This window comes from Carcharodon carcharias, chromosome 3 (genome assembly GCF_017639515.1).
Source record: "Carcharodon carcharias isolate sCarCar2 chromosome 3, sCarCar2.pri, whole genome shotgun sequence".
NCBI lineage: Eukaryota > Metazoa > Chordata > Chondrichthyes > Lamniformes > Lamnidae > Carcharodon > Carcharodon carcharias.
The window spans coordinates 203,073,930-203,094,258 of record NC_054469.1 but is presented as its reverse complement, the minus strand read 5'-3'; the positions used below and the strand labels follow the sequence as shown (position 1 = coordinate 203,094,258).

The 20,329-nt window shown below is 43.1% G+C and overlaps 1 protein-coding gene across 1 annotated transcript in view; it reads right to left on the bottom strand.

Moving 5' to 3' along the window:
* Positions 1 to 8,891: 8,891 nt before the first annotated feature.
* Positions 8,892 to 20,329, bottom strand: part of pik3r4 (phosphoinositide-3-kinase, regulatory subunit 4) — an 80,838-nt gene continuing 69,400 nt past the window's right edge. The window contains exons 18-19 of the mRNA XM_041185041.1: positions 12,934 to 13,054; positions 8,892 to 10,640 (exon numbers count right to left, since the gene is read on the bottom strand). Coding sequence (XP_041040975.1) covers positions 10,470 to 10,640; positions 12,934 to 13,054 — 292 coding nt within the window. The 3' untranslated portion in view covers positions 8,892 to 10,469. The remainder of the gene's footprint in view (positions 10,641 to 12,933; positions 13,055 to 20,329) is intronic.

The following is a 20,329-nucleotide window of genomic DNA, read 5'->3' as shown; positions in this document are numbered from 1 at the left end:
GTCCGAGAGTATACCAAGACAATAGCTTATCCAAACAGGGTCATTAATATGGCTAATGATTGGGACATAGTAAGCTATAAAACAAAAGCCAGGTCCAGACACCAGATAAACATCCCTTTATGAAATCATTGTGGAGGAAGGAAGTCAAATGACTCAAGTGACCATTTTGAAATCTCTATATTCAGTTGAGAACTCATAAATACACATTCTGCTGATTACCTCCAACCAGCAAGACCAACAGCAGGACTCCGGGTTAATCAAACAATCTGCAACAAGTCTCAGCCCCTTGAAGCCCATTTATCTGGGAGCCTCTGACCATCACCTGCTAAGCAGACCAAGTCTATGTACAACAATCTCATCTTGTTGCATTGCCATCCACGTTAATGGGATTTTGCACTGCTGTCTTCCACCAGGAACCCATTGAACTGGGACTTCTCCTCTGGACTTTAACTCTCCGGACTCTGGAAATCCGGATATCTGTTTCTGTGGTTCCTTTACTGTTAAGTTATTCATAATTGTAAAATTACTATTTTCTATCCCGATTACTGTATATTTGTGTTTGTGTGTGAGGTTGCAATCATCCATCTGTGTTTGAACTGTGAATAAACTAACCTTATGGTTTAATCATAAAGAGACTTTGTTGCGAGCCTCTTTAAAAAAATTGGACTTCACAAACTAAGGGTTTGGGGAAACACGCCACAGCCTATTTTTAAAAACACCTCTGCTTATGGGCAGATGGCGAGAGGATAAAGGAGTTCAGTTTCACCCCTCTCCCCTGTCTGTAACAATTGATAAAACTGTTTGATTTCTGGCACGCAGCCTAAATTACTGAAGATAGCCGGAGAAAAATTAAATAGCAGATGTCCTGATTAGTCTTCCAAACATTTTTGCATTTGAAATTCTGCCTGTGGGTCAGATGGTTACAAATGTAAAACCTTTGTTCAAAGAGGGAGAAAGTGATAAACCATCTAACAGAGATCACTCATGTAAGCTTCAAGAAGCAATAATACTGAATAAAATTGATACCTAAAAAGACACAAGTTAATTCTGGATTATTGAAGGTTTGCTGATAAAAATTAACCGCACGTTTTTTAATTAAAATATGGCAGCATCGAAGGTAATTGTTTGAAGGAGCAAAAACAGATAGTGGCGTCTCCCAGAAGGCAGTGTCGGAACTTTATATTTTTCTCAACGTATGTTAGTGATCTGGATTTGAGCATGGAGAGCACAATGTCAAAATCTGCAGACAGAACATGAATAGGGAGCACGGTTAATGGTGAAGAGGATTGTTAAGTGATGCCAGGGGAACATGGACAGGTTAGTGGATTGACTTCATTGGTGTCAAAATGAAATATGAGACCTTACATTTCGACAGAGAACATATGTCATAAATTTTTAAAAATTTAGAAAAAGGATTAGAGAATTTGTGAAACTTAAAAAATTTCCAGTACCTGTTTTTTTTCAGGATTTCCAGTATCTGCACAAATTGCTGTTGTAGTGGTGTTTAATTCATTGCTACTTCTCTTCTCAGTACACCTATCTGGAAGCAGTTCTGATCTTCTCTCTAACAGAATTTCTCGTCACCTCTTTTACTTTGTTCACCTTTATTTCTTTCTTTTCACCTATTGTTTGATTGTGTATCTACCAAAACTCGCTTGACAGGCACATCTGTTTCTTCAGCTTTTATCCCAAGTGGATTCAAGCTGAAATTCCACATTTCATGTTTTGGATCCACCCATGATTACAGACATTGGAAAGATATTCAGCATTCCCAGAACCACAGCTCTCACAATTTTCCAGGATACGTATTCTTAACTGCACTCTTCAGCACTGACTCACTGGCCCAGATTTTCATCTCGGGCTTTGGGAATACGAGTTGGGCCTATTCTTGACTTTCAAAACCTGAGCCGCCACCAAACTCCATTCCTGCCATATTACTGCCACTGAAAGATGTGGGCATGGAAGGGTCAGGGTGTGGAGGCAGGCTAGTTAGAAGGCTCACCTCACTTCATGGGGACAGCAACCCAGCTCGCAACATTATTCTTATGCCCCCTAAACCACATCCTCACACAGCCATGCTCTCTCATAACACCATGCCTATTCATGTATCTAACAAAACTCGCTTGACAGGCACATCTCTCTACATGCCCCTCTCCAAGCACCCAGTGTATCTTCCATAGACACTCATGCACAATCGACTATGGGGAGACCTCAGGAGCCATGTGCTTTAAATGGATGTTAAAAAAATAAACTTTTAATAATCTTGTAGAGTTGCTATTCAAACACTTCATACTGAAAAAAAACCCTTCAAAGCCATTCAAAAATGTAAATCCCCTCAAGTGGTCAATCTGTTGTAAAAACAAAAACATTAATTCTCTTACCACAAAGACAGAAAATCCTTTAAAAGCCTGTGAACACAGCCCCTTGCTGAGGTAGGTGGTTCTGTAACTTTGGAACTCCGCCAAGCATTCATGATATGCTATCAAAACAAATCCTTGCAAATGTAAAAAATGGATTTTGAAAAACAGGTGACTTCTTTTCCAAAGCTACAGGTGGTATATTTTCCATTTCAAAGGAGATTGCTTGTCAATCAATTGAGTGGAGCAGATAGTTCGATTTTTTAAACTTGCGACAGCAGGGCAATTTTTTTTCCAACTTAAAAGATTTCTGAACATTTAAAACAGTTCAAAACATGGCAGGAAGGTTTTCTAGCACTTTTTTTTTTACAGTTTTGAATGCATCACACCCCATTCATTCAATTATCAATGAACATACTGAACTTGTATTTCATAAGCTTATCTGTGCACTCACTTTTTCAGCCACAACTGTCTCCCCTCTCCCCCCACCCCAACCCCAACCCCCCCCACCCCCACCCCGCAACCCCTCCACCCCCAGAATACAGCTTATCAATTTCAGAATTCTCATTCCACCTGGAACCCCTCCATCTGGCTTTTCACTCTCTCTAGATCTTTTCAGTGGGAACTGAAAGTGTGCCATGCAGCACTCTGTTCTCTCAGGTTCAACCCTAACTTTGTAATTAAACCTGCTAACAAGTGTGATGCTGTTGTCTGGCAAACTGATATCTACTTTACAAAGGCTGAACCCCAATTATCTGAAGAAATCTCTCCTGCCTACTCACAGGCCACCAGAGACATCGAACCTCTAGCCATCATTTCTCAGATTGTCCCTGAAAACATAAGCGCTGAAAATCTTCCCTCCACAGCCTCCAAAGCTCAGTACCCCAAACCCATTTCTACCTTCTACCCAAGACCAATAAACAGCCATGCCCTGGTAGACCATTGTTTCAGCCTGTTCTCGAACCCCTTAACTGACTTCTTCCTACCTTAACTATTTTTCCCCCCCTCATCTGTGACTCTTGGGCTGCCTCTGCCATTTCAACCGTTCCAGGCCCTAAGCATCTCCTTTTCACCATAGATGTTTAGTATTACTATCCCTTGAACAGAAGGCCAACCGGTTCCCATCCACCAGCACCCTCCTTTGCCTTGCTGAACTTGCTGTTACGTTCAACAACTCGTAGACAGGAAAGACCTGGTTCCACTAGCTGAGGGGTCAATTACCAGGGGCATAGATTTAAGGTAATTGGTAGATGGATTAGAGGGGGCATGAGGAAAAACTTTTTCACCCAGAGGGTAGTGGGCATCTTGAATTCACTGTCTAAATTGGGGGTTGAGCCTGAAATGCTCAACCCATTTAAAAAGGATCTGCACCTGGAGTCCTGTAACTTGCAAGACAATGGGCCAGTTGCTGGAAAGTGGGACTAAAAATGAGTCACTAGTTTTTTTTTGGTCGGTGCAGAAAATGATGGGCTGAATGGCCTCTTTCTGCGCCCCAACTTTTCTATGGACTCCGCTTGCTTCCTTCAAATAAACACGTTTCTAGGAATCCACATAGGTCCTCACCACACTTGCTTTTTGTAGGTTACTTGGAAGATTCTTTGTTCTAGTTTGATGATAGTCCCCTCCTTCACATTTAGTTACAGTACGTTGATGGCTGAATCAGTTCCGCTTCTACACTCTTCGAATGAAGATCAATGGAAGCTCGAGGAACCACACCTAATTTTCAATTAGACACTTTATAGCATCCCAGGTACAACAGAGTTCAAGAATTTCAAATCATAACCTCCACTCCCAGGCAGCAGCTGCTGATGCTGTGGTTGTAATTTACAGTTCCTCTAAACTCATCTTTTGTTTCTTTTCTTGTTCTATTACCACCCATTTTTATTGTGCACTACCATCCTTTTGGTCATTTAATCAATCTTGCCTTCTACCCCATCATCAACTTTCCCTTTTGTGCTTATCTTACTTCTCCCACCACTTTTTCAATCTTTGTACTTGCTTAAAACCTATAGCTTTTTCCACTTCTGACAATAGATCATCGATCTGAAACATTTGGCGCAATTTCCTGTGCCAGCTGGTGATGGGCATGTTTGGCAGCATGAGCAGACAATATGGCAAGAAGGCCAAAAATCATTTTCACGACGTCGTGAAACCAGTTTGTAATCATCTGCTCTGCCCATGGCTGGCTGCATTTCCTGCCATCGGGAACCTCATTGTAATATGTCTGCATAAGGCCAGCCCGACGGACTTATCCTCCCACGTCGGCAGGAAAACACACTGGTGCAGAACACGTCTTGACAAGTGTGACATGCAGATGTTTGGACTTACCGCCAGAGCCTTGTTCACATCTGAGGTGCAGAAGATGCTGTAGCCCGACAGCATCGGGACCATGTAGAAATGTCCATGGCATACTGGGTGGATTCTCATGGACATGGCTTTGCTGCAAAGCAGCTCAGAGAATATGTAAAGTCACTGTTGAGCATCTGCTCACAACGGATGATGGTCAATAGGGTGGAGAGGAGAGGGTAATAGGGCAGAAGACGGCAACTGGAGAAGTAGGTGTAAGGGAAGGAGTGTGGGGGTTGGAGGGGGCAGAGGGAGTGCAGGTGTGGGAGGGCATGGCAGGGGGGTGAGAGAAAGGAGTGCCGGTGTTTGGGGAGGGAGGGGAGGGGGGCAGGAAAGGAGCGTGGGAACGGGGAGGAGAAAGAGTGCGGGGATGGGAGGGGCAAAGGAGTGCAGGTAGGAGAAGATGAAGTAAAGCTGGAGGAAGTAAGGGTGTCTGAAGGAGTCAGGAAGGGGGAAGGAGTAATACTGGAGGAAGAAGTAAGGATTTTTCTTTATTTGTTCATGGGATGTGGGCTTCGCAGGCTAGGCAGCATTTATTGCCCATACCTAATAGCCCTTGAACTGAGTGCTCGCTAGGCCATTTCAGAGGGCATTTAAGAGGCAACCACATTTCTGTGGGTCTGGAGTCACATTTAGGCCACAGCAGGTAAGGCCGCAGATTTCTTTCCTTAAAGGACATTAGTGAACCAGATGGCTTTTTACAATAATCAGCAATGGTTTTTTTTATGGTTACCATTAGACTTTTAATTCCAGGTTTTTATTGAATTCAAATTCCACCACTTGCCATGGTGAGATTTGAACCCTGCTCCCCAGGGCATTATCCTAGGTCTCTGGTTTGCCAATATCAGTGACAATACCACTACGCCACTGAACCACTGAAAGAGTCCAAAGAGAGGAAGGAGTAAGGGTGGTGGAAGTAGTAAGAGCATCTGCAGGAGTCAGGGGAAGGACTAGAGGAGGAGGGGGGACAGTCTGGGCAGGGAAAAAGCCCTGGGGCGGGGGGGGTGGGAGAGAGGAGTCATCCCAACACTGTGGGGGGGGGGGGAGAGAGAAGGGGAAAGAGTCCCAAAAGAGGGGTGGGGAGGTGGAGAAGTGGAAGGAGTCCCATAAAAAGGGGGAGGGGGGGGAGCAAAGGAGTCCCAAAGTGGGGAAGGAGTCCGGAGTGAGGGGAAATGTCCAGGTCAATGTGCAAGGAGGGCTCTGATGAGTCCATGACTGCCTCCTGGGGAGTGAACAGAGAGTGGGCATGTTACGAGGGAATGGTGAGAATGATCAAGGACATAGTAAGGCGGTAGGGTAAGGGTGCGACAGTGTCAGTAGAAGGGACGGCAAGGGTGGTTGGTGGGGACTCCGAGGCAGACACGGAGGGAGGGGAGGTTAATGTGGATGGGGGTGGGATTTTGGGGAAGAAAGGGAACATGCACGTTCACCTGGACAACCTACCAGCCTTTTCTTTCAGGGATATGGAGGGGAAGTGAAAGGTAATGCCAGGGGGGTCGACAGTGATGGGAAAAGGAAATGGGTGACCTGAAGACAAATGTTAGATGTACCATGCTTACCAAATTGAAGGTGAAATGAGAGTTGTGGTGGGTGAGACGAGGTGCTACGTGGGAGTGAGATCAGTGGGTGGGCAAAGATGCAGTTCAGCTGAGATGGTCAACTGAAAGCAAACCCATAGGCTATGTTAAAAATGCTCAGGACATTGAGATGAGTGCGAAGCTGGAAGGATCCACATGCGTGGCAGAGTGTTTGCACGAGGCTTGAAAAGGCCCTGACACATACACTTCTCCCTCCAGAATCAATCACACATGGGCTGGCTGTGTGCAGCTGAACTGCTAGTGAAGTGGGAAGGGGAGGCAATGCAGGGGGATGATTCACAAAGCCTCTCCATGAAGCTGAAAGACACCATTACACGTTATTCAGGGAAAGTTAATATACTTCCAGATTGTAGTGACAAAATGTGTTCACCCTTGCAACCAACTGTGATCATAATTTCTTAACTTTTGAACGTCTTATACTTCTAGTTGCTGTCCTGACATCCACAGCAGGGGTGGAGACAGCCTGTTCAACGGTTTGCCCTGTTACCTTCATTGCCTTCAGCGTTGGTATTCTGGAGAGCTGAGGCCTTGGGGGCCCCGGCTTGCTTTGGCTGTCTTCCTGTGGGCCAGCTGCTCCCTCTGCTGCGACAGAGGATGAGGTTGAGAGAGGTCACAGGCAAAGGGGACTCAGAGGGAGTGGGCAGCCTCAGATTCCTGAGTGGATGACCCAGGGATGCCCAGCTGCCGCTCCTCTTCCCTTTGGGTGCCCAAGGGTCCATGCCTGACTCTTAAGGGAAAAGAGCACTTGGAAGGGTGGGGAGGGGGGGGTGGGGGGGGAGAATGTCGAGGTGCCCTATTTCCCTCTCACGTCGCCACTGCAGGAAATCACCCATGGCTACCACGATGGAGTACAGGTCTGTGCACATCTCTGCATTTTGCTGGACCAGGGTCTCCATGGCTTCCACCATCCTCCCCATTGTGACCTTCATATGCACACTAGCACCACTTCATCAGAGAAGGTAGACGCACTCTGCTGAGGTCTTCCAAAAGCTCTGTGTATGTTCCCCCACCTTCTGCTGACTTTCCAGGATAAGTTGGAAGGCCAAATCCCAAGTCTCGTCATCTGCCTCAAACTCCAGATGTCTGTTCCCCAACAGTCATCAGTGCTGGGGAGCTCAGCTGAACCTGCCCCTTCTGCTGCAGACACACGTCCATGCATTGACCACCAGAGTGTGAACCCGAGCCTGCTCTAGATCTAAATCCCACCGAGGTGTGTAATTCTGCACTGGTAGATGGTGTGGGTAAGCACTGTGATGGATCTTCCAGCTTGCTTATTTCCAGTTTGTCAATGGAGTAGGTGGCTGGAGGTGAGAACGTAGACGGAGTTGAGGGACTGGCTGGCTGAGGGTGTTGGTCGCTTGGCAGAGTTCCCTGTGAACCAAAGTAGAGATAATTAGTGTATGGCAGCACAGTCAAAAGCAGGAAAGAACACACTCACATTTGCATTGAAGTGGTGCAGGATCCTCACGAAGGTGTTTGTCACCGACCTCACCGTTGCCACAGGCACGGTTCACGTCCTCACCAGTCAGTGGGATGGTACGTTCCTCAGAATGAGTGAGGGGCTTAATGTGGGCCTGGTCTGGGATCTCTCTCTGCTGGCGAGAGTCAACTTCTCCTGCATGAAAACAGTGAGAGCAGGACCCATGGCACTGCATGGAATGTTTGTGTGGTGAGCGGAGGCATAGTCAGGATGAGGGCGTGAGCTCCAGATGACATGACCCTGAAGGAGATATAAGATTGAGATGTAGTGGTGATGTCCCTTGAGGTGTGAGATCCCTGTGGGTGTGTGATAGGTTTGAGAGTGAGAGTTGAGAGTGATGAGAAGACTAACTTACCCTGGCAGAGTGGATGAGACCATTCATCCTGTTATGGCACTAAGTGGCTGTCCTCTTTTGCAGCGCATTGGCATTGACCACCGTTGTCACTGCCTCCAATGTTGGATTGGTGATGTTGCTGCCCCTCTTGCAACCAAAGCGTGGGTACAGGACATCATTGCGGGCCTCCACTGCATCCAAAAAGTCCTCCAGGGACGCATCATTAAACTGGGTGGGGGGCAGGCTGCAAACTTCTTGCCTTCCGGGGCCATGTCTTCTGCGCTGGAGTCCTGGGCTGGAAGCACTGTGAGGTGTTCGTGTGACTGCGCTTTAAATATGGCACCCAGTGTGATGAAATGGCAGGCAAATGAGAACCCATCTGCCATCAAAATGGCACATTTCCCAGGAATGCATGATTAATGAGATGGGATTGGGATGATACAGTGCAAAAACCTGCCATTAAAGCCAGCAGGAAAAACATTCTGTTTCCTGCCTGCGACCACACTTGGTGCGGATCTGGGACGATTCCACCCATTAACTCTTTTTCTCTCCAAAGATGTTGCCAGACTTGCTAAGCATTTTGCTTTTACTTAAGCAAGACTTAGGGGTTCAATTACACAATTTTAAGTGCAGAAAAGATTACTGATATTAAGAGTTGAAAATCATTCAACTTTAGGTTACTGTCAGCCTTCAGTGGAATATCTATTTAATTAATCTATTTAATCATAGAGATATAAAATGAAATATCCTTGTAATAAATCAGACCAGCCAAGAAACAATGTTAACCTTAAATTTTAATTATTTATTCACATTTCTGTATTTCCTTTGCAAGGCAAAGAATAACTTTGTACGTCATGCCAGCAAGCTGACCTAAATGCATCACATTTGCATTTTCTTCAGTTCCAAGAATGAATAGCTGAAATAATAATCATGCAAAAAAAAAGGCATTTCCAGTACAAAAAACATTCCCATATATTTACTAAAAAGGAATATGCTAACAAATGTAAATGTAAGTTGAAGTTCAAGTCCAATAATCTAACTGGCTCACTAAACTGTCCTCTGAAAGAGGCTGCTACATCTCTGCAGCTTCCAGCACAGGTTAAATATTAACAGAAATTTCTCACTGATGATTCCATGCAGACTTACAACTTTTCGCATTTGAAAGAAGTGTCAGTATCTTCAGTCTTTCTCAAGACTAAAAAAAACAACATAATTGTGATTATTTGGCATCAGGTGATTCAGAAGACCATAACAAAACCAGTTATTTTCTTATGGGATAAACTAAAAGCATTTACAAGAAGATCAATGACTTTAAAAATACACTAGTAAACTGCATCTTAGGGCAAGGTCTTTTTTCAAAGGCTTTTTTTCTTCAGATTCAATTAAACTTATATTTAATCCTCTGAACTAACCAATGTGCATTATTAAACAATCAACTCTAACTAAGTACTCAGCTAAAGATTACCACCACAGGTCTTAAGTTTAACTGATTTAAATACTGCATATCTCCACAGAGAAGGCTTGTATTTTCTCATTTGATGCTCTACAATCTGGAGTGACATGGGGTAAGGAATTCCCCTTGCAGTGCATTTACTCAGTGTCATTGTGGTTAAAGTCCATTCGTAAAAGCTGACTCAGTTTCATTCCACTAGCTTCCCCAACTCCCAAGTATTTGTTAATGTTCTGTGGAGACTAAAAAAGATTTTGGAAGCACCAATTTACATTTAATGATTCCAACCATTCTTGCTGCATGGACATATTCCTATATCATCACATGGGCAAATGCAAGAATTCATTGCAGAAATTTTTAAAGGTTAAAACATTAAGTGAAATCCCATAGTCAGGCCCTAAAAAAAACTATTTATTGATATAATTTACTCCAATTTATATTATCCTTTAAATTCTAAACCACTTTGGAATAATTCACAAGGGAATTATTTAGGCTACTGAGATTGTGAATTACTTTAACTGCATTATTCCTATAACGTTTTTGTATTAATTAAGTTCACAGACCCAGAATGAATGCAGAGTGAAGAAAACACATCGCTGGTTTATAATCTGCAATCAGTCATACCTCTCATTAGATACTGAATCCACAAAGACACTCTCAGGTTAACATTTGTGCAAGCTCATTTTCTTCAGTTGCAATGTTAATAGGGTACTAAAGTTTAAGCATCCGAAAATGTGAAGACATTGTTTACCATGAAAAATAAAAGCCCATTCTTTAAGGTTTTTTTTTTTGCAGGGACTTTAAAAAAAAAATCAGTATATAATCCTCTCCGACCTGTAATCAAGTACATTACTGTAGTAGAGGATAAAACAATGTACTTCAATTAGTTTTCATAATCTAACTACTACTTCCATACTTTGACAATCCCATCTCGTGAAGCAGTTACAATAAATCCCTGGGTGGTTTGGAAAGCAGCAAGATCTGTGATAATGTCATGGTGCCCAACTGGGAGAGATTCTGGACCTCTTCGGGGTACATCCTCTGATGATCCAGCTTTTTGCTTGTTGTGAATTTCCTTTCAAAACATAAATAGTTTTCATTAAACTGAAAAATGTGAAGATTAAATTTTAACATAGTCATTCAGAAACATGAATTCTATAAAAGGGCAGCCTTAGCCAACTTTTCTTCAATGTTTTTCAAATTTTTTTACTTAGCTATTGCCCAATACATAGCTACAAAGGGTCATGAAGCAATATGGCAGACTAAACAGACAAATTAAAAACATAAGTGCCAAATTAGTTGCAGTATATTTAAATGTTTTATCACACAGGTATTCTTGCGATATCCAGCATTATGTTTTTTAAACATTTACACACCTCTTGAAAAGGGAATTGGGCATAAACCTGTCAAAGTGCACAAGAATCTCAAATAACCTGAGCAGTTACAATTTAGAATATGACACATCATTGAAAAAAACAAAACTTAGGGCGATTCAGACCTTAGGAAATCCAAGCCATTCACATTCAATTAAACACTTAAGTCACTAAACATGGTGACTAATTTGCCACAGCAAGGCCCCACAAACAGAAATAAGGTGATTGATCAGTTAATCTGTTTTATTGTTGTGGTTGAGGGGTAATTGTTGGGTAGGACACCAGGAAAGCTCTCTGCTGATCTTCAAAATAGGTCGAGATTTTTTTGACCATCTGAATGAGCAGATTCAGCCTTGGATTTAAACATTTGATGATGCAGCACTTGGGTACTGCACTGAAGTCAGCCTAGATTGCATGCTCAGGTTTCTGGAGTGGGTCTTGACAGCACAACTTGATCACTCAGAGGAAATTGTGCTACCTCAAAAGTAAAGAGCATACAGAAAACAGAAACAACAAGTGCTGGAAATGGCAGATCTGACAGCATCCAAACAGAAAATAGTGTATAAATTTTCAGGTACAGAGACCATCTTCAGAACATTCATTTACAACTATTTCATCAATGTCAATTTAATTGCTTGCTTTCTCCCTCTTCTAGTGGCAAAAGTTCTAGCCTCCATTCAAAGGGTCTTTCCAGAAACGTGGACAAAAGCACATTTCATCATTCTCCAGCATATCTTGTGTGCATTTCTATTCTCTGCTCCACAATTTTTATTTGAAACCAAATTAAATAGAATCAATCCATTAGCTGGTTCAATTCTCTCTGGGTTTGAAAAGAAAGTAAAAAAAATAAAATTTGAATTTGATCTTTTCTTGGATAAATGTTGCCCCATCTGCAACTGATCTATCAACACAAAATAAACACACCACAAGTTTTTCTGCAAACCACTGTACAGTTAGATAAAAAAAAACTCAGTCATTTGTGTAAATCTGATTCCCTGGAAGCGGTTTTATTTTTCTCACGGGTGTGCCACCATTTTGGAGGATGGGAGTAGATTTAGCATTTGACATGTGCCCTTGCTCACTCCATCCATCAGATCACTACTGGTAAGCATGTTTACATCCTTATTGAACTTTACTTGCTTACACCAAAATTCCAATCCAGTGTTGTTTTTCAAACATGTCAGTTCTTCATGCCTTTCTTCCTAACCCCTTTGAGCTATATATCCATTCTTTCTTTCCAGAATGTTACTGGACTAGTATTCCTGAGAACACATGTTCAAATCCTACCATGGCCATTTGTGAATTTGAATTCACTAAATAAATCTGAAATAAAAAGCTGATATCAGTAAAAATGACTATGAAACTGTTGCATTTTCTTAAAAATTTAACTGGCTCACCAATCTGGTCTATATATGACTTCAATCTCCCATTGCCGTTGACTATTAATTGCCCTCTGAAATGGTGTTGAAAACCATCATGCAGTTCAAATTTCTAGAAAGTAAGACATTTTGTCTGACTTTTTCATTATGCCTGCTGCTAATATCACTTTTGCCTTTTATCCATCTACTGCTCTCCAATGAATAACTTTACAGGTCATTCTATTTATTTTCGCCTTTGTTTTTCTTTTTACGACCCTTGTTCTGTTTCTTTTTAAAATGCTGTTCACATGTAACAGTTTCCTGTCCTGAGGAAGAGTCTTAGGCCTGAGATGTCAGCTGACTGACTTCTGTTTCTCCACAGATGCCTGTCCTAACGAGCATTTCCAGCATTTTCTATTTTTAAACTCTAAATCTTGTTGAATAATACATATGCACAGACCAGAGATTCCGCTAAAGTTCTTTAGAAACATATGAGGTTTAGTTAGTTGGGTAGTTGGGCTTTATGTTATGAAATACAGTCAATGCTCTGTACCAAAACTATTGTTGTATATTGCTGTTGAAATGTATGAATCAATTAAAATCTTTGAGAGAGATGGTTATGTTCAGTGAAACTTACCTGTACAACCTCAGTTCCTTCAATTATCTTTCTGTAATATGAGACAGATGGACAATGCAAAGCATCATTTGCACCTCCTGCTACAATATATGATCGTTCCGGGTATGCTAGATCCCAGAACCTGCAGAAATAGAATTGAAAAATATTTTAATTTTAAAATAACATAATTATGGTTTGTAAAAAATATAGCTGCAATTGATTAAATGGCTGCAGGGAACTGTTACAAAATTGCTTTTATAGAAGGCGCCTTAAAAGACCAGCTCATCTGCCATGTTAACTCAAAGAGAAGGGTCTCTTGATGATTCAGTTGGTGGCTGAGGGATGAATAAAAATACACATTCATGTAGCACTTTTCATAAATTTAGGGCACCCAAGGTGCTTTATAGCCAATAACTTTTAATTTTAATTTCAATCCTGAGGATTGGGAGCAGTTTAGAATTCAGCTAAAGTGGACAAAAAGATTGATGAAGAAGGGGAAAATGGAGTATGAGTGTAAACTTGCAAGAAACATAAAAACTGACTGTAAAAGCTTCTATAAATATGCAAAGAGAAAAAGATTAGCAAAGGCGAACGTAGATCCCTTGCAGTCAGAAACAGGGGAAATTATAATGGGGAACAACGAAATGGCAGAAGAATTGAACACATATTTTGGTTCTACCTCCACAAAAGACACAAATAATTTCCCAGAAATGTCAGGGAACAGAGGGTCTAGTGAGAGGGAGGAATTGAAGAAAATCAGTATTAGTAAAAAAAATGATGCTAGAGAAATTCTCTACCACAGAAGGCCGTGGAGGCCCGGTCACTGAGCATATTCAGGAAAGAAACTGATAAATTTTTGGACATAAGGCACATCAAGGTCTATGGAGAGAAAGCTGGACTATGGCGTCGAGATAGAGGATCAGCCATGATCATACTGAATGGTGGAACGGGCTCAAAGGGCCAAATGGCCTACTCATGCTCTTAATTTCTAATGTTTTTATAAGGTCCTTTTGAAGTGCAGTCACTGTTGTAATATAGGAATCTCACCATGCAATTTGTAGGTGGAGAGGTACTTTGCAATTTGATAAGGGCTAGATATTCTGTTTTGGTGATGCTGGTCAAGGGATAAATATTGACCAAAATACTGGGGAGAACTCCCCTGCTCTTCTTCAAAACAATGCTATATATAATCTTTACATCCAGCCAAGGGCAGGTAGGGCCTTGGTTTAGTGCCTTATTCGACAATGCAGTACTCCATTATTGCTATACTGGAGTGTCAGCCTGACAGTGACAGTTTTGTCTCCAGTACTTGCAGAGCCTTGCGTAACTTGAGGCAGTGAGTATTTATATTGTCCAGTTATTAGGCTTAGTGCAAGTTAAAAAAATAAAAAAAAACTTACAAACCAAAAAAATGAATATGGATAGCCCAGGCTACAACATGCCAGAACAGGTTGTGTCACTGGATTGCAGTATGCAGGAATTTATGGACAGTGAAACTTCCCAGAATAAACACATCTGCACAAAATGTTTCTGTCTCAGTCAATGGGAATTGGAGGGTCTCTGATACATAAGGCAGAGGCACCAGCATCTGGACAGTTTGTTCCATATTAAAGTGTACATATAGAACAGGACTGATGTGATTGATAGTATATAGTGTAAGGAGAAGTTAGAGAATGAGGATCTGGAGATGTTGATCCTATTCAACTGTGTGATGACACATGTGCTTTGGATGCATGTATTTTCTTTTTGTGTGATGCCCCTTTAAGACTAAAGTGGTTTAGGATTATTCTGAAATCGGATAGCAGAAAAGATAAAACATACAAGAATGCAAGAAGTATGCCAGTGACTCTTGCAGAACAGATAAGTTAAAGACAGATGAGCAAGACAGTGCATAGGAAGTGGAGAGTGATGGTAACAATGGATCAGAATTCGTTTTCAAATTAAGTGGGGCTAAAGGGATCTGCTGTTATTTATGCACAAATGGTACAGCAACTTTTCACAGAGCCTGATTATGAACTCTTTAGGTTCCAAGAAATGTCCATGTGACCTAGGGTTGCCATGGGATGAACCGCTAAGAAGCAATGGGAAGACAGAAAGCTAACTGCCCCGAGGTTGGGTCAGCCTGTGTTTTCTGTTTGGCAATTCAGAACACACAAAATTCTTGTAAAAAGGAAACAAGCAAGTTTGTCTCTGAATGAAAGAGTTTTCTATTTGGCAGTTTTAGAAAGATCCTGGTGTTGAAGCACAGCTCTGAGAATAGAACAGAGACTGTGTTAGTGTGTGTGTTATAAGGATGGAAAGGACAGAACACTGAGGGCAGGAAGGGCAAGGGATTGCAAATTGGACAAAATCCATTTCTGCTATCCCAGTGTTGCCAGGGCCCATCAGATCATTTAAGGGGGTCCAAGAAGGGAGTCTCTTGGGATTCTATTTCATCCGGACTGTCAGGACCCAAGTGAGAGAGGGCTCAACCTCATGCACCTTGTAGGTGGTAACTGTGTCTGGGAACTTTGGATGGAATACAGCTGCTGGCGAATGAAACTCAAGGACCAAAACTATTGGATGGGAAGTGAGAAATCCTACAAAATGAAGGTCGAGCTGGAAAGACAGATTTAAAATGATCTCATATTGTACAGAAAGTAATGTGAGTGCTTTAACCACATGAGGCATTTTTCTGCTGTTTTGACTATTTGAAGTGAAATTTACCTTTTTATTTGAACTATCCTTCACTTGTTAATTAATGTTTGAGTTAAACTGATTTTAGTTGGTTTGTTACAATAAAGGTTTTAAAATTGAAATCATGTCCATCAGTTTTCTTTCCTTTGACTTCATGGGGATTCCTTTCTTTTAAATTATTGGTCTCTACAGGGATCATGATAACAGAAATAATGCACTTGTACCTGTAAAGGTGGAACAGATAGGAGCATAAAGTTGTAGGTGATTCAATAATTAGAGGAACAGATAGCATATTTTGTAAGCAAGACTGAGTACATCAAAGTATGCTGCCTGCCTGGTGCTAGGGGTAAGGGAGATCTTGAAATGGCTTGAAAGGATATTAGAGAGGAAAAAGGGAGGGTACAATCACTGTATTCCAAGTAGGCAAGAGGTCCTGCTTGAGAATACCAGGAATGAGCACCTAAACTAAAATACAGGACATCAAGAGTTATAATCTCTTGGATTTTACCCGAGCCTTGCAAATTAGCATAGGAATAAACAGATTAGAGAGGTGACCATGTGGCTGAAGTGAGTGGTGTGGAAAAAAGGGGTTCAATTTCGTGAGATACTGGCATCAGATTTGGGTGACACACCATTGGGATGGCCTGCACATCATCTGGGCCAAGATCAGGGTCCTAGCAGAAAGGGAGCGAGGGAGAGCTCAGGTGGAAAAGATAGTATTATTAATAATTCAAAAAACAAGCAAAAGCGAAGAGAATGGAGTAACAGTCAGAAATTGTGCTTTCACCAATATAGTTAAAGAGATAAAGTGATTAAGTCAGGAGAGAGAAATAAGAAAAATGCAAGTAAAACAACAGAGGTGAAGGATAGTTTAGGGTGTTAGCCTAAATAAGCATTCTTTAGACAACAAAACTTGAGGAACAATTTGAACGAACTGCAGATACAAATTAAACGTGGAGGGTATGAAACGGTAGCCATTACTTAAACATGGTTGCGAGGCAATCAGGTCTGGGAATTAAATATAAGGTCTATAAGAAAGATATGGAAAACAATAGTGGGGAGGAGCAGCTGCAGTGAGAAAGGATGAAATCATTTCGATTATAAGAAAGGATATACTGAGAGAGGTAAGCAAGCTATGGAGGCTTTATGGGTGGATATAGGAAATAGAAAAGAATTCAAGACCGTTGAGAGAGTTACGTACAGCAAGTTCCCATATAATGTTGCCCCATTTAACGTTGTTTCACTTTAATATCGATAAGTTAATGAGGCCCGTAATCTCTCAGTGTCGCAATGTCCGTTTTAATATTATTTCCCATGGGACCCAACTGGCTCCATTTTGGAGCAGCCTCTCTCTATACCCGACCATCCAACATACAGCCTCGCCTTGTGCCCAACCTCCGACTTGCTGGCTCTTCCCATGCCCGACCCATTCTCTTGCCAAATCTTTTGCTCCTCAGTTCACCCCCTCACCACTTCCCTCTCCTGAACCTGCGTCACCGTTCAAGACCCAGATCCGATCCAATGCTGGAGCTCCGGAGATGTGACAGTGCAAGTCCTGGTGGTGCAGACTTGCCAAGTTGGGGCGTTATAACCCAAGATTTTTTTAATGGCTGTCAAAGCTGCTCCTCCTGCCTCACTGCTCATTAAAAGTGAGTGTTTAGGGGAGGGAAGCAGCCAGCAGGAGCATTAAAAAAAACACATGGATTATAACAGTCCCAGCTTGGCACTTCTGCATTATTGCAACCCACACTTTCACAACCCTGGAGCTCTGGCTTCAGATCGGGTTTGGATTTTGAACGTAATGCAGATTAAGGAAGCAGTGAGAGGGTGAGTTAGAGAGCAAGAGAAAATTACATTTTGAAATAATTAAGAAAAATGTATTTTATTTTAAAAGTTATTTCATTTACCAATGTAGGAATTTAGCAATGTAAAATATTTCAACATTCAACAGGATCTGATGTTTTAATTTTTTTTCTGATAAGTAAGGTCCTATAGAACCTAACCCCAGTTTTAATATAGGTTCCCCATATGAATCAATGTTTCACTTAAAGTCACAATTTTCAGGAACGCAATCACAACTTTAAGTGAGGATTTACTGTATAGGCACTCTGGTAATAGCTGTGAAGTGGTAGAAGAGACAAGCATGGAGCAAAGTGGTTTTAATGAGGGATTTTAAATTTCTTGAAGATTGGGACAAGCAGACTGTTGCACAAAGAGAGATAAAGGGCAGAATTTTCCCAGATTTGCACTAAGTGCGGTAGCGGGCGGGTAAAACAACATTTTACGCACCAGCCGCGATGGTGGGTTTTCACACCACACTGTCCAAAACCCACTACATTATTTATGCCCTCCGGGGAAACACGCCATTTCCAATCTTTCGCCCGCCCACCATCACCCAACACTGCACCATGGGCGCTATATTTAAAGTCCAGCTGCAAACATACATCTTAAGTGCTGACAGCCCACCACTATTGCATGGAAGATATGGCCCTGAAACTGAAGAAGACTGCAGCCCCCAGGTTCAGCGACACATCCCGCGAGCATCTTTTGGATGCAGTGGTGGCCCGTTGGGATGTCCTCTACCTCCGCTCTGGCCGCAAGGTGGGCAGCAACAACACTAATCCAGCTTGGAAGGTGGTGTCAGTGGTGGTCAGCAGCAATGCCCTTCAAATGAGGACAACCACCCAGTGCCGCAAGAGGATGAATGATCTTCTCCGCTCTGCCAGGGTAAGTCACTCTTCTCATCACTTTCAACTCCCTCACAAACTGATCACACATCCACAGAGACCTCACTCACTGCCAGTTCAAGGGACATCACCATTCACTGTCTTACACTCACCGTCACTGTCCTCATCCCATCTATGGAACCACTCATCACCCACACAGGCCAGGCATACTCATCGCCTGGCCTAGCCTGGCAGGCATCTTGCTTACACTTTCTCCAACTCTACTCATGCAGGACAAGCTGACACACAACAGGAAGAGGTCACTGACCGCTTGCAGAATGCCCGAAATCAAGGTCCTCATGGGCTTTGAAAACAAAACCATCCAGCTGGCCAGTGAGGATCTGGACAGTTCCTGTGCTGACAATGAGGTCGGCAGTGCTCTACCAAGTCCAGCAGTGCAACGTAAATCAGACAACCATGCTGTGAGTAATGTGACCTGTTTCAAAGGCCATTGCCATGCATTAATTATCTCCCCTTGCTTTCACAGGCACATCTGTTAAACAGCCAATAAGAGTCCATGACCCAGAGCTTCCAATCAAGTCCCGAAGAAACCAAGAGGAATCTGGAGGTACCCTCCTTGAAGTCCCATCAAGCACTCACCCAAACCCTTCGCCAGCACAGAGAAACACACCTCGGTGGGACCAAACTTTAAAATAGCCTCGGGATCACAATCTGGTGAGAACATTGCACTGTCTGATTCAAAGCAGGCGGCGGCAAAGACCTCACTGGCATCCAGCACTCAGAGAACTGCTGGAGGCCGGGAATTTGCTGAGTCCAAGTTAGATGATGAGCTTCTGGGTTGGTCACATCACAGTTGCTGGAGCTGCAGAGGCAAGCTTGGGAACGTCAGGAAGGGACGTCCGCTGCACTTCTCAGATTGCAAGGCACGATGGAGGAGTCTGTCTGCCTTCACTCTGAGGTGATAGCACCAGAATGCCAACGAACCAAGATCAACATTGGTAGGATGGCGGCCACCATGTAGACCTTGGTCCATGACTTCGCTCCTGCACTGCTGCGCAGGCTCAACTCCATGGCTGATGCCATAGTTGGCCTCCAACAGTGTGTACGTGAGAGGGGTGCCAGGCAGCTCGATCTCACTCAAACTACCCTTGCTCCTCAAGGAGTCAGCCTGGGCACACACAGGGAGAAGAAAGAGCAAGTGCACACTCCAGGCCCATCCATCCAGGTGACTCCGAGAGTGTCTGGCCCATTGATTCCCCTCTTCCTGTGACCTCAGCAGCTCCAGTTCCACAGGCTGAGGAGGGTGCCATTGCCATACTGCAGGACCCCGAAAGCAGGCCGGGGCCCTCCAAGTCTCGGCCCTCAAGAGGACGCTAGCCAAGGTCATCACAGACAGGGTGTTGCAGTCAGCAGGCTGCCTCCACCTCCACTGTAGATGTCTAGGGAGCACCATGATGTAGCGGCAGGGTTAGGAAAGTTAAGGAACATTAGTTGCACATCCTGAGCACAGGTGTAAATCACTTGTACATACTGTTCACTATTGTCAATAAATTCCCAAGAATGTCTCCCTGCCTATGGCTCCTTGTTCTGATGAGCTGTGTTCTTGTCACTCAGATGTGAAGCCTTTCTGCACAAGATAAAGGCAAGTGTCTCAGTCCAGGGCCTCTTCCCTGTGCTCTGTGGAGCCTTCAGACCAAAGTGATGGTCCAGCCTCACACTCCCTGGACACATTACTGATGCCTGCACCTTGGCGGTGCTTGTCATTACTGCCAGCAGGCAGGCGCCACAAAGTTCTCTCACTCTCTCAGCACCTTTAAGGTGGGGTGGCCCTCATCTATTTAGCATCTGTGACTACCTGAAGGCAAACAAAGGACCACATGCTTTTCAAATTTCATGGCTGCGTCTCTATTATATGACCCTGATCACAGAGCACAAGCGAGCTGCCCTCAGCCAGACATTCTCAAAGGCTATGTGAAAATTTATGGAGTGTCCTCACTGCAGGTCGTCATCATCCTCCTGCAATCGAGTTACTATCAGGGCCTCCATTGACAGGA